Source organism: Macaca mulatta, chromosome 1 (assembly GCF_049350105.2).
Source record: "Macaca mulatta isolate MMU2019108-1 chromosome 1, T2T-MMU8v2.0, whole genome shotgun sequence".
In the NCBI taxonomy this organism is placed as follows: Eukaryota; Metazoa; Chordata; class Mammalia; order Primates; family Cercopithecidae; genus Macaca; species Macaca mulatta.
In genome coordinates this window covers 30,154,218-30,167,331 of record NC_133406.1, presented here as the reverse complement: position 1 = coordinate 30,167,331, position 13,114 = coordinate 30,154,218, and the positions used below count along the sequence as shown (strand labels likewise).

The following is a 13,114-nucleotide window of genomic DNA, read 5'->3' as shown; positions in this document are numbered from 1 at the left end:
AAGGAAAGGGAATCTGCCCAGAGATTGCATAGCTCATAAGTGGAAGAATGAAGATTTTAATCTAAGTTTTTAGTCCAAACTCTATGTCCTTTCCACTATGCCACTGCTGTGCCCCCAGGCAAAAACAAGTAACCATCACATCTATAGAAAGTTGGGTGAGTATAACACTGGTCATAATATTGGTAATGGAAACTCTGGGAGGTGGAGAGGAAAGAGAATGTATATAGAGAAGGAAGGCCTGGAAAGATTTGCTTCATAGTTCTTCCTACCCGAATACATTATTCTTAAAGATATGTGCATATATGCATATAAAGATATGTACATATTTGAACAAATGTACATATTGTTGGAAAAGATATATACATACTTGAACAAATGTACATACTGTTGGAAATGATTTCATATACAGGGATAATTTGAGGATTCAGAGGAGAGAAGAAAATGTTAAAAAGGGACAAGGAAGGGAAGAGGAAAGGTGAGTCTAGCAGACAAATGAAAATTGTCCTATTTCTCCACTGAGACTGGATGGAAGGAAGAGATCATGCAGATGCCGGTGGAATTGTGTTTTTGTGTAGAAGAGAGTTGCATAGTGGGAGGTTGGTTTGCAAGAGGAAAAAATATGATATTATTGACTCTATGAGTAAAGAAAAATGCTTTCGATGGAACTGAAGAAAAGTGCTAGGCAATGTTGAATGACCATTGTGTTCATCAATGTAAGGTAGAGATTCTCAACCAGAGGCAACTTTGTCCTCCTCCCCGCCATGGGGACATTTGGCAATGTCTGGAGATATTTTTTGGTTGTCACAAGTTGGGGAAGGGAGGATGCTTCTGGCATGTAGTTGGTAGAGAGAAGGGGTGCTACTAAACATCCTACAGTGTGCAGGACAACCTCATAGTAAGCAATTTTTCAGCTCACAATGTCACAGATCCATGATTAAGAAACTATGAAGTAAAGTGATTTCATATTTATGTATATATCATCTCTGCAAGACAATGTTAGGAAACAGTGATCCTCTTTGGGGGCAAAAATGGAGCCACTAGACAGGGTGGAAAGAGGACTTATTTTCATCATATATCTTTGTATATCTTTTAAAATGTATACCATGTACATGTACTACCTATTCAAATCAATCAAAAAACAAAACTAAGTCAGTGACAGATCAATAATTGATTGATTTAAATTCGTGTTAGATAAAAATAAACTAAAACTAGGAAGCCTGTTTGGGTAGTTTTTGTTTGCAACATCCAACTTCTGAGATGACAGCTTAAAGAAAATAGGATTTTTGCAAGGGGAATACAGTGGAGGAAGAGAGTATTTTGGAGTTGAGAGTCTTTCCAAGGTACTGGTTGTCATGACAGATGATGAAATTTATGCTGGACATAGATGTCAAGATGTGGAAGGAGCTGATGTATGTATAAGAAAATAATAAAGTTTATCAATTAGAAGTCTCAATATTTTCAAAAATATTTTAGAAAAGAAAATATTGGACCAATTCCACTGGAATAATAGGAGATGATATTGTGAAAATAAGACACCTAAAATCAAATTCCAAAGGAGTTACTATAATCTTTAATGATAACAAAGTCTAGGGAGAGCCCATGATAGCAAGTGGTTGAATAAAATAGGAAAAGGCCATTGTGAATGACAAGCATGAGAATACAAGAAACAAGGTGTTTACATGGATCCCACAGATCAGTGGCCTCTGGAGAATGAAGTGGCTCTAATAGGATGGCTTAGTAGTGGTAGAAACCATTTTTTGATATTCTATATGTCTGATACTTTCAGCTCTTTTTTTGTTCAAGGAAGGTCAAGTGACCTAACCAGTGATTACCTAGGCAGTACATGGAAGAACAAAGATTCAAATCTAAGTTTTTTAGTCCAAAGTGTGTGCCCTTTCCACTGTGCCGTAGTTCTGCCTTCAGGAAAATATAATTTCTCATCAAATCCATGGAAAGTTGGGTAAGCTTAACACTGGTCACAATATTGGTAACGGAAACTCTGGGAGGTGAAGAGGAAAGAGAATATATAGAGAGAAGGAAGCCTTGGCAAAGGCAGAAAGATTTGCTTCATAATTCTTCTCACCCCAGTAAATTCTTCTTAAAGTTGTCTGACATCATAATGAATGAAGAAACCATGGAGGAAAGAAGTAATAAGCAAAAAAATTCAAGTATTAGTAAATTCTAAAAATTATTTGTATCCTAACATATACTTTTTATTATATGTTTTCTTTTCCCAAAAAGCACAACATATATATAAATATTTATTATATTATAGGAAAACATCTTCAGTAGCTGACAATCAATTATTTCTAAAGACTATTAGAGTTGATTGTCAGGAAGCATTCAAAATCTTCACCAAATGCAACCCATATTTTCCTAATATGTACTTCACAATATCTATATTCTCTCTTTAGACACACACACACACACACACACACACACACACACACACACCTGCAATTGCACTGGAAATACACAGGCTGTGTTAGGAATGGAATGAGTCCCCAGAATATCTCTCTTGTTTCTGTGTTAGCTTCACTGATGGCTCAGGAGATGCGTTTAGAAGTGAAGATGCTGCCAGTGGGGCATTGGCCTCTTTCAGCCTCTTTAGCTTATTATGCAAGCCTCTAGTCCTCCTTTTCCATCCCTTAAACCCTCAGGTCACAACCATGTATCTGAAAGACAGTCCCCCTTGAGGTAGCAAGGCCCACCCTGAGAGGTGAGTTAAAAGGTGTCCTTTTCAATGTGCCCAAATACTCTCAGGCACTAAGATGAGTGTAGAACACCTGGTGGCTGCTTTTTCATGCTTCTGCCTCTTCACATGGCAGCCCAGAGTTTTACGTTCTTCCGTCATATTCCTCCATTTGTCTGGCTCATAAACGTTAGGTGAGTTGAGGAGCTACAGACCTTTTGAACCCTGTGGTCTCAAGGTCCACTTGGTTCACGTCTTCTTACTTGACCTCAAATGCATGTAAGGAGACCCTCACTGAATACAACATTTTCAGTGCCTATAACAAAGAATAATAATGGAAAGAATCCCAAAGTGCTTTCCTTAGAGCTTATATAGGCCAAAAAATGTCTGAGATTCCTCAAAATTGACCAGAGAGAGCTCAGATACATTGACATATAAATGATCAGCACTGGTAAGATTGAACACTGCCCCCAGGTAGCTGCTGTGGGCCCACATCTGCCCAGTAGTGCAGTAGCTCATCATCTTCCCCTCCATCATCACCAGATCCTGGGGATACTTAGAGTTCCTCATGTAGACCTTGTGGCTCAGGGGCAGGTTGGTGCAAGATTGACCCCGGAAGTATACTTTGGAATATACAAAGTACAGCCCAGTTTCATTGATCACAAGGCCACCCTTCTTATATTTCACTCCAGAAAGCAGGACAATTCCATAGGTGTCTTCCCATTCCAGAGGCATGGACCTTGAGTTGGGCTTGCCTGAAATAAATCCGAAAGGAGCTTTCAGCCAGGAATAGTCATGCATCCAACAAACTAAGTTTCTAAGGCAAAACTGTGGGCCCTTCCTTGAACAAATGTTCTACTCAGAATTACAGCCTGTATAGAACTGGCTGAGGGGTCAGAACTTGATCCATCACAGAATTTCCTCAACATTGTTGTCCTATTTTGTCATCCACACAATTAGAACAATAGTATAGTCGCCTAATCCATTGCAGTAAGAAATTATTGAGAAAATATTAGCTCTCTGGAGCACAAAGATTTTATTATCTTCAGAACTAGCACCCAAACTGCTAGGCTTTGAAGTCCTTTCCTGAAGAAAAAAGCCAAATCCAAGGAACTCTAAAATTCTAAAGTTGGGAAGGATCTTAGGGACCATCTGGTCCATCATCTCACCTGCAGTAAGAATTATTCAGCCCCTCAGTTTGGGGTACAGTTTCCTTTTCTTTGTATCCCCACAACGTCATGAACATAACCTAAATCTCTGCAGTACTGAAATTATCATAAATGCCTGTCTTTCCCTATTAGATGTCAAGCTCCCTGAGGGCAAGAGCCATATGCTACTCATTTTCACATCCCCAAATTGGTGCACATCAGGTATTGAGTAAGTGTCTGCTGATGTGACCGGATCATTCTACAATTTCTGCCTAAATAATTCCAGGGACAATAGCCTACCACTTTCTGTGATATTTATTCCATTATTTATGATTTATTTTTTTGGGAGTTTATAATGGGAGTGCCCATACCATATCATTTCACTCCACTTTACAGGCACATATTGAAAGTCTACAAGTGCCAGGAGTGAGTCTCCCTTCTTGCTCCTGTTTATACTCTTGGACAAAGCAGAGTGAAGCTCTTCCAAAAAACCAAGAAAGCGCTGACTAAAACAAGTCCTCATTCCTCACCTTCTCAGCTCTCACCTCTTGGATCTGTGCCCCCAATCACCTAAGGGACTTTGGAATGACTGAAAAGAATGAGCTCCTTATGGGCACGGGTCATGTCATAATCAGCTCCAGGTCTCCAATTTAGAAGGCCTTGCCCAGAGAATAGGGGATCGAAGTGTGTTTATAAGACTGACTCGACAAGGAAAATGTTAGTATGATTGAGTTCAAATACTGTCACCAGGAAGTAACAACTCTCTAGCACCTGGTAATGGAAACCAGGCAGCCATTTTGCCTTTTGCCAAAAGCTTTCCCAAACCCCACCCGTACCTTCCAGATACAGACCTGTTAAATGGGCCACTTTCCTCTGCTCCTTTTTCTCAGGGGGTGGACTGGGGTGACCTGTATCATAGAGAGAGGAAAAATATATGTTAAAATGAAATACCAACTATTATTTTGGTGGGAATTTAAATCCCATCATTTAAAAAAAAAAGATTTTAAAACCATAAATGGCAACAGTCTAACATATACTAATCATGTAAGTCTGAACTGCGGGATTCACCGTGGTCTATATTTCAGAAACAAAGAGGTAAAAAATAAACCAAATTAAGATTGACACATGCATAAATTATAATGTTACAATAAAATATAATTAATATAAACGTTTATTCATAATGAGCTGTCATGTCAGTTATTGCATTTAGAACTCACCACAACCCTTTGAGGTATGTATTGTCCCACCCCTTATCAATTGCAACATGAGCTTAGAAGTTGGGTGACTAATCCAACTAGTCAGCATCAGAGATGGGACCACACCCTGGTCTCCTGACTCCAATTCCAGGGCTCTGTCCACTCTGATTCTCTTGTCCCTAAGACTTACAGGAAAGAGACTGAAGAAGACCACTAATCTATCTGCGTGTCACCAGATCTTCCCCCAGGGACATTTTACAATCTTCCCCAAATTAAGTATCTTAAGTCCTCAGACAATTACCTCATATCACTGAGGCCTCAAACACCTTTAATGGCTCCTTCCTGAAGATGCAGTTGTATACAAGTCTCCCCATCACACAAGCCCAGCCCATCTGTCCAGCCTTATCTCCTTACTCCCACTGAGCACTGCCACACAACGGGAGTTCTGTGGCCTACACGTACCCCCACTTCCCTTCCTCTGTGCCTTTGTTCATGCCATGCCTTTTGCCCATAATGTTCTTTCAAACAGATTTCTGTGTCAAATTCCTAAACATCCCATAAGGACTATACCTCTTTCTTTGGGAAACCCTCTCAAACCTTTTTTGATCAAATATGATCTTCCCCTCTTTTGAAATCTAGGATCATTCTGTCTTCCCCTCTCTTGTCATTTCTGACTCCTCTTCTCTGGGGTAACTACATAAATTATCTTATTCCGCTCAAATAATGACAAGTTCCTTACGATATGTTGAATTCACCAGAGAAGCCCAGTTCCTAACACAGGGCATGTTACTAGCAAATGTCAGATAAATTAAATGGAAGAATAGACAGTAGTTCTCAAAACAGACACTATTTCTCTGACTTCAACTATTTCAGACAAGATAGACAGCTGCCACTTAGCTAACGCATTCAGCTAACTGAGACCTCAATAAATATTCACACGAGATGCTTGAATACGTCAGGTTCGTGATTAGCCTGTAAAACTCACGTATGGTGTGAGAATGGCCCAATTCACAGAGAACATTACCTGAGCGATCATGATCTCTCTGGTCACCCAAGACAACCCACCATGAAGGAGGTGTTAGTGAACAGGAAAGGCAAAACTGAGTCTCTTCTGCATTCCTACACCGCAAACCACCCGCGCGACTCATCTGGCATTCAGCCATGCACCGGCAGGAAACAGAACCGAGAACCACATGTTGCATATCTTTTTATCCCTCACAGAGCCTAGTACAACATTATTTTTACAGAACATGCTCACTAAGAATATCTGCTGTACATATGCTGGAATAAATAAACTGCAGAGATACCTTAGACACTGGTGATGAGTGCTTCCTGCCCCAGGGTTTTTGCATGTGCCGTTCCCAGTGTTGAAATGCTCTCCCCCAGCCCCACCCCACTCCACAGCACATGCACACAGCCCTTCGCTCATCAGGCTTCTGACCCCCCAGGTGTCAGCATAAACACCTCCTTAAAAAGGATTCTCAGCTTATACTTAGTACAACTTTGGAATTGTATGGTCTGTTTGCTTGCTTTTGTTTAGCTTCTTCACCATGCTAAAAGCTCTATAAGGACAGGTCCCCTGGGCTGGCTCATCCTCGATCAGCGTCCAACACCCAACATCTAGCCTCACGCATGTGAATGAATAAAAGATTTAATTAGCTAACTGGAAAAAAATGGAAAATGTAAAAAGGAACAAGTTAGAAAGTATAAATAATCTATAGTAGTATCTCCCAGAGAAAATCACTGTTAGTATGTCAGTGTGTAGAACCTTCTAGTTCCTAAGAATATAAAAACGTGCATACATGGTTACATAGTCAGTATGAAACGAAATATATCCTTTTGTAACTTGTCTTTTTATCTAACAATACACACTGCACAATCCCCAAGGCATTAAATGTCCTTCTGATACATCATTTTTAGTTGCTGCTTATTATGTGCTTGTTTCAATACACCATAATGTATATAACTAATCTAGTATGAGGCATTCAAGTTTCTTCTGGATTGTTTATTATAAATAGGCTCATAAGGGAGTAATGAACATCCTTATATATAAATCTTCAGGCACATCTCTGATTATTTTCTTAAGAGAAATTCTTAGTGATAGGATTACAACATAAACTATTAGTTTCAAGCTTTTGATATGTATTTCTAAAGTGCTCTTCAGAAAAAGTTATAGCAATTTACATGTATACTGGCTGAAACTAATGTTTAAACAGCACTTTTCTTTCAAATCTTTGTCAGTCTGGGTTTTTGTTAACTTTACTAATTTGATGAAAATTGGTGTTCCCTATTTTTAGTTTGCATCTCTTTTCTTATTAGTAAAGTTACTGATTTGATTTCCTTGTGATAATTTAACAATTTCTGGTTCATCTGGGTTGATCTAGAGAAGATAATTGCTTACTGGGGTAGATGGACATGACTCGTCTGGTCATTTGATTTTTAATCACTAAATTGACTCCAGAGAGGAGGTAAAAGATGAATGCTTAGGTACCTATCAGACCAGGCACATTCCACAGGTTTTCAAAATGATCTTATTTGAGACATCCTCCAGAGGCTTTATTTTTCTAGCAAATATTTCCACTCTGCTTGTGTACATATGGACTTTCTAACATTTAAGGATTAGGACACAGACTCAGGGGCCAGAGCTTCCCAACAGTGGCTCCTATAAGAACTTAACAGTCTAGGACAGTAGACAGGCGACTGGGTTGCCTGCAGTAGCCACATCCAGAGAAACTGAAACTTACTTCACTTAATAGATGGCCAGTGCTGCCTTCTTCTTTATTCTGAGTTTCTAAGGATGCGATCTATCTATAGTCTTTGCAGAGGTATCCTGCTTTTCCTCTATTTCTCACTCCATGCTCACTACAGAGAGACAGGAGTTTCCCTACTTCATGAGGCACCAGTCCAGTACCGGAAAGCCCTGTAGGTGACAAGGCATCAAGAGCCTGTGTTCCTTCTAGCCCCAGTTCCATACTAGGGGTCTTGGGCATATTCACCTAATCCGTCTGGCATTTTGTTTCTCTTCCAAAAAAATGAAATGGCTGGACTGGATATTCTAAGCTTCCTTCCAACTCTAAACCTTCAGTGAATCTCATTGTAAATCTAAATCTAAAATTTCAATGAATCTTAGGCTAGTGAAGCACATTGTAAAATCCATCTGTACAGAGCTTGCAAAACTATGCCCTGAAATTTCACGAGATCAGTGTTCCAACATATCGTCTTCTTGCCCTAGCTCCCATACAAAGGATTTTCCTTTGTGATCAAGGGTACCTCATGACTGCCTCTGAAGCTGAACATCCTTTGAATGATGGCTGAAGTCTTCCCTTCAGCTTCTCAGTGACTTCAAGAAAAACCATTCTAATGTACGGAATTGATTAGCCACATTTTAAAAGCTTACGTCCTATAAAACATTTTGTAAATAAAGTTTCACTGTAATCTCTTTAGAGGCTTTAAAAGAGGAGAGGACGTTTCTCAGAAACATCTGTCTCTGCCTTCACTTCGCCTTCTCTTCCCAGAAGTCATAGCCACTGGCATGTGTGCCAGGACCAGGGTGTCTGTGGAAGGGGACAGGCCTGGAACCACTGCTCAGGGGGCAAAAGTCCACGGTTGTATATGTGTGTCTCTTTCCAAAGTCAAGCGGAAGTGATTTTGAATTGTGTGCCGTGCTCAGCTATATTGATTGTGAGCAATTCAATTCACTTCACATTTATAAAGCAGCTCAAGGAATCATACTGACCAGAGATTCCGAATTAGCCAGGATTCCTCTCATAGTATACATAAGCCAAAGTGTAGGACAGAATATAAGGCATTCCATTAACATATTTCAGTGCTGAGGATCATCTTTAGGAACTCAATGTACATGTGAAAAAGGACTCACCTATTTGCTTCTCCAAAGATGATGCTGTATGCTTCTGGCTGGTAGACTAGTAAAAGAGAAAGAAAAAAGATGCATAATAAAAATAAAATTATTTAAGCAAAAGAGACAGAATCGTCAAATAAACCAAGCCCTGGAAAGAGAATCCAAATACCTCAGAACTTTTGCTGACTCAGGCTTTGGTCAAGCAATTTTGCTTCACTGTCCCTCAGTTTTGTGATTTGAAATCGTACCAGTATTTTAAGTATTTTCAAGATTTAGTTTGGTCATCTGAACAAATTTACTTCCAAGCAAAACTTAAAAGTTTTGTTTGTTTTTTACTCCTTAAATCACTAGGTATGAGGCAGTAAGTGGTTCAACAGACTGAGTTGACAACTGAGGAAAGAAAAACTGTTGGGCTCTGATTCTTTACAAAATAAAAAATATTCCCTTCACTCCTATGAGCCTCCATTTCTCTGCCTATAGAATAGAATAACTAGAACAACCCATTTCTAAGAAAAAAAAAAAAGGATTGAAAAGCACTTTGCAAGCCAGGCAGTGGGCCCTCCACCCCCTTATGCCTGGTGCCTCCAGGGCACAGCAGTCTGCCAGCAGGCTTACCTCTCGGAGTTCTGCCAGCTCTTTCTGTAAGTGGAAGAGCTGAAACATCCCCAGTCCCAATCCTACCAAGGCAACCAGAACCATGAAAAACATCACAAGGAGACAAAGGCCTGTGCTGTGGTTTCCCCTCTTCTTCAAGGGTGGCAGCGGTAGTGGAGGCAGTGGTGGTGGCGGTGGAGGTGGTAGTGGCGGCGGCGGCGGCGGTGGTGGTGGCCTCCTTTGACCAGGCCTTCTGGGCACAGAGGTTGGACAGGGAAGAACTGTGCCTGGAGGGGCCCAGGGAGAGCTGGCACTGCTGTCCACCCAGTAGATCTGGGGATATGGGTAATTGAAGGGCTGCTGCATGGCAGCCGGTGAGTCAGGCCAGCCCCAGCAAACGGTTTTACTTCTCAATCCTGTAGAGGCTGAGGTGTCAAGGACAGGACTCCTGTTGCTGACTGCTCAAGAGGAGGCAAGCTGGATCTCTCTTATAGAGTTTCCATAGCTAAGGGAAACACCTCTGTCTTTCTCTTTCTCTATGTCTCTCTCTGATTCTGCTTCTCAAAGAAACACCCACTCACTTTGCAGCTGAAGCTGAGAAGCCTCAAGAAGCTCAGAGCAAACCCCTGGAAGTTTCCGCCCACAATCTTCTGACGAAAGCCTTGGAAGCCTCAGTTGCTATCGCTGTACTACCCAAACAGGTTGGTAGGCTATGCTCACCTTCCTGGGATCCTGTAGAGCAGGTCAGCATTGGGGTAGAGCCCTGTTGGCGTGAACTGCTCCCAGCTACAGGAGAATGGCCAGTGGGGCTATAATTTTATGAATTATAATTGTATCCTTTTTTATACATTACAATTGTATAATGTTAAGAATTCTACCATGTATACGACCAAAAAACTATTTAAAAATACCAAAATAACTCTAACAAAAATTGTTCAGAACCATATTTTTTAAACTATAAAAATTTTACTGAAATTGGCTCTGAGGGGAGAGACCATGGAGCCATGGCCAGAGAAGTCACTCCCACATTTTCGTTTTTGCAGGAGGAAAACACCTGTTGCCATCATCGCTTCCCCACACACAACTACCATTTACCCTGACCTGCCAATCACCATAATTTACAGGTTAAAAAACCTGCTACACCCTCTTTAGAAATTAGATCAGAGGCTGCAAACAGTGGAACCCACAGAACTGCTTTGTATTTCACAATGTTTTCATTTTCATTGTTTGCCCAGCTTATTTATTTACGTATTTATTTAAATAGAGACAGAGTCTCACTCTGTCACCCAAGCTGGAGTGGAGTGGTGCTATCGTAGTTAACTGCAGCCTCAAACTCCTGGGCTCAAGCAATCCTCTTGCCTCGGCCTCCTAAGTAGCTGGGATTATAGGCATGAGTCACTACACCTGACTTATTTATTTATTTATTTATTTATTTTTGTAGAGATGGGGACTCGCTATGTTGCCCAGGCTTGTCTCAAACTCCTAGCTTCAAGACATCCTCCCACCTCAGTTTCCCAAAGTGCTGGAATTACAGTCATGAGCCACTGCACTCAGCCCAATTGACCACTTTTAATATCAATATTAAAAATATTTTAATATATATACATTTTAAATACACATTAAAATACATATTTTTGTTCTGTTTTGCAATATCAGAATATCAGACACCCTCGAGGCCATCTCTGCAAACCCAATCAGTGGGAAGTAGGTAGCAGCTGCTCCTGAGAATGAGCGACAGGTGTTCTGGGTCACCCAGCCTCCGCCAGCGGCCTGTGTCTCACACATCACCTCACCATCTGAAAGGCCTGCCTGGTCCTTGCCGATATTTCTGTGTCCTGTCCCTGTTATGGTTGCCAGATTAAATACATGGTGCCCAGTTAAATTTGAATTTCAGATAAATAATACATAATTTTTAGGACGAGTATGTCTTAAACACGTCCAAACATGGAATACACTAAACAATTATTCATCATATAACTGACATTCAAATTTAACTCTGTGTCCTATTTCTTTGTTTTTCTGTTGTTGTTTAAAGTTGGCCTCTCTACTTGGGCTCACCTCACCCTTTCCTTTGGCCTCACATACCATTTTTATGCCAATAACTTCCAAGTAGTTAGCTTCAGTCTTAATCATTCCCCAATAGAAGCCAAATAAATCCCCCATAAATCCAAATTTTTCATTTCTTTCATGTTTATTACCTTTCAAATTTCATTAGTTTTTATATCATGTTTTGGGATTTCCGTGACTGTCATTCAGGCCCACTCACCTGTACCAAACCAATACCAAGGATACTCTTTCCCTGATATATTCTGCCCATCCCACCCCATCCCCATCCCCGTACAATCTGTTTCTCCTGAGGCCACTCTTTCTGGCGGCAACTTCATCTCCTTTCTTTTCCTCTCCCCCAATGTTTAACTGGTCACCCAGGACTGTTGCTTTTACCTGAGACCTGTTCCTTACCCTCCCCTCGGTTTACTGCTCCCCTCCCCCATCCTTACCACTCCCATTTTTCTTACTGCTATTGCCTGGGCTCAGACTTTTTATCTCTCACCTGAAATACTGCAATAATGACCTAACAGGTGCCCTGCCACTGACCTTTCCCAAGCCCAAATCACTCAGTAAAATGCTACAAGAAAGATGTTTTTAAAAAACAAACCTAATGATCTCACTTCCCTTCCTTGTGTTGGAAGGTTTGATTCCAAGAATAATGCAAGCTCCTTACCATTACCCAAGGCTCTTTAGCATCAGCTCCCACTGCCTCCTTATCAGGCACTCCTGCTCACATCCCACTCTCCACTCTTAAACAGTGCAAGGGATGAGACTTAACTCACATGTGGCTTTATTCATCATTATGAATTCAACTAACTTTAAACGTCGTAATAATCAGAAATTGTAATTTTAAGAATTCTATCATATATGCAACAAAAATACTATTTGAAAATCCCAAAATAACTGTAACAAAAATTGTGCAGAGCCATATTTTGTTTTTTATTTTTTTGAGACTGAGTGTCACTCTGTCCCCAGGCTGGCGTGCAGTGGCGTGATCTTGGCTCACTACAACATCCGCCTCCCAGGTTCAAGTGATTCTCCTGCCTCAGTCTCCCGAGTAGCTGGGACTACAAGCACATGCCACCACACCCAGCTAATTTTTGTATTTTTAGTAGAGATGGGGTTTCACCATGTTGGCCAGGATGGTCTCGATCTCTTGACCTCATGATCTGCCCACCTCAGCCTCCCAAAGTGCTGGGATTACAGGCATGAGCCACTGCACCTGGCCCACATTTTTTAAATTATAAAAATTCTACTGAAAATGGCAAAGATTCAAATAAGTGGGAAAATACACCATATCCTGGATGGGGAGGTGCTGTTGCATGATGTTTGGGGGTGAGTGGTTCTGGAGTTAAACTATGTGGCTTCCAATCCCAGCTCTTCTGCTCATTAGGACAGGTCAGCTTCCCTCCTCGATGCCACAGTTTTCTCATCTATAAAAATAAGCACGACCGTAATAGTACCTGCTTTATGGGGGTCGGGAGGAGTAAATGAGTCAAAGCATTTGATACACTTAGAATAGTCCCTAGCACCAAGGTAGGCACTCAACAGATGTTGTAAATTTAGTGAATCTTTC

At 40.9% G+C, this 13,114-nt stretch overlaps 1 protein-coding gene across 1 annotated transcript; it reads right to left on the bottom strand.

Moving 5' to 3' along the window:
* Window positions 1-3,036: 3,036 nt before the first annotated feature.
* On the bottom strand, window positions 3,037-9,897 carry FASLG (Fas ligand). The gene is given in 4 exon segments (NM_001032838.1): window positions 3,037-3,447; window positions 4,692-4,748; window positions 8,914-8,959; window positions 9,511-9,897. Coding segments are annotated over 4 exon segments (843 nt in total). The 5' UTR covers window positions 9,856-9,897; the 3' UTR covers window positions 3,037-3,052.
* Between the last annotated feature and the right edge of the window lie 3,217 nt (window positions 9,898-13,114).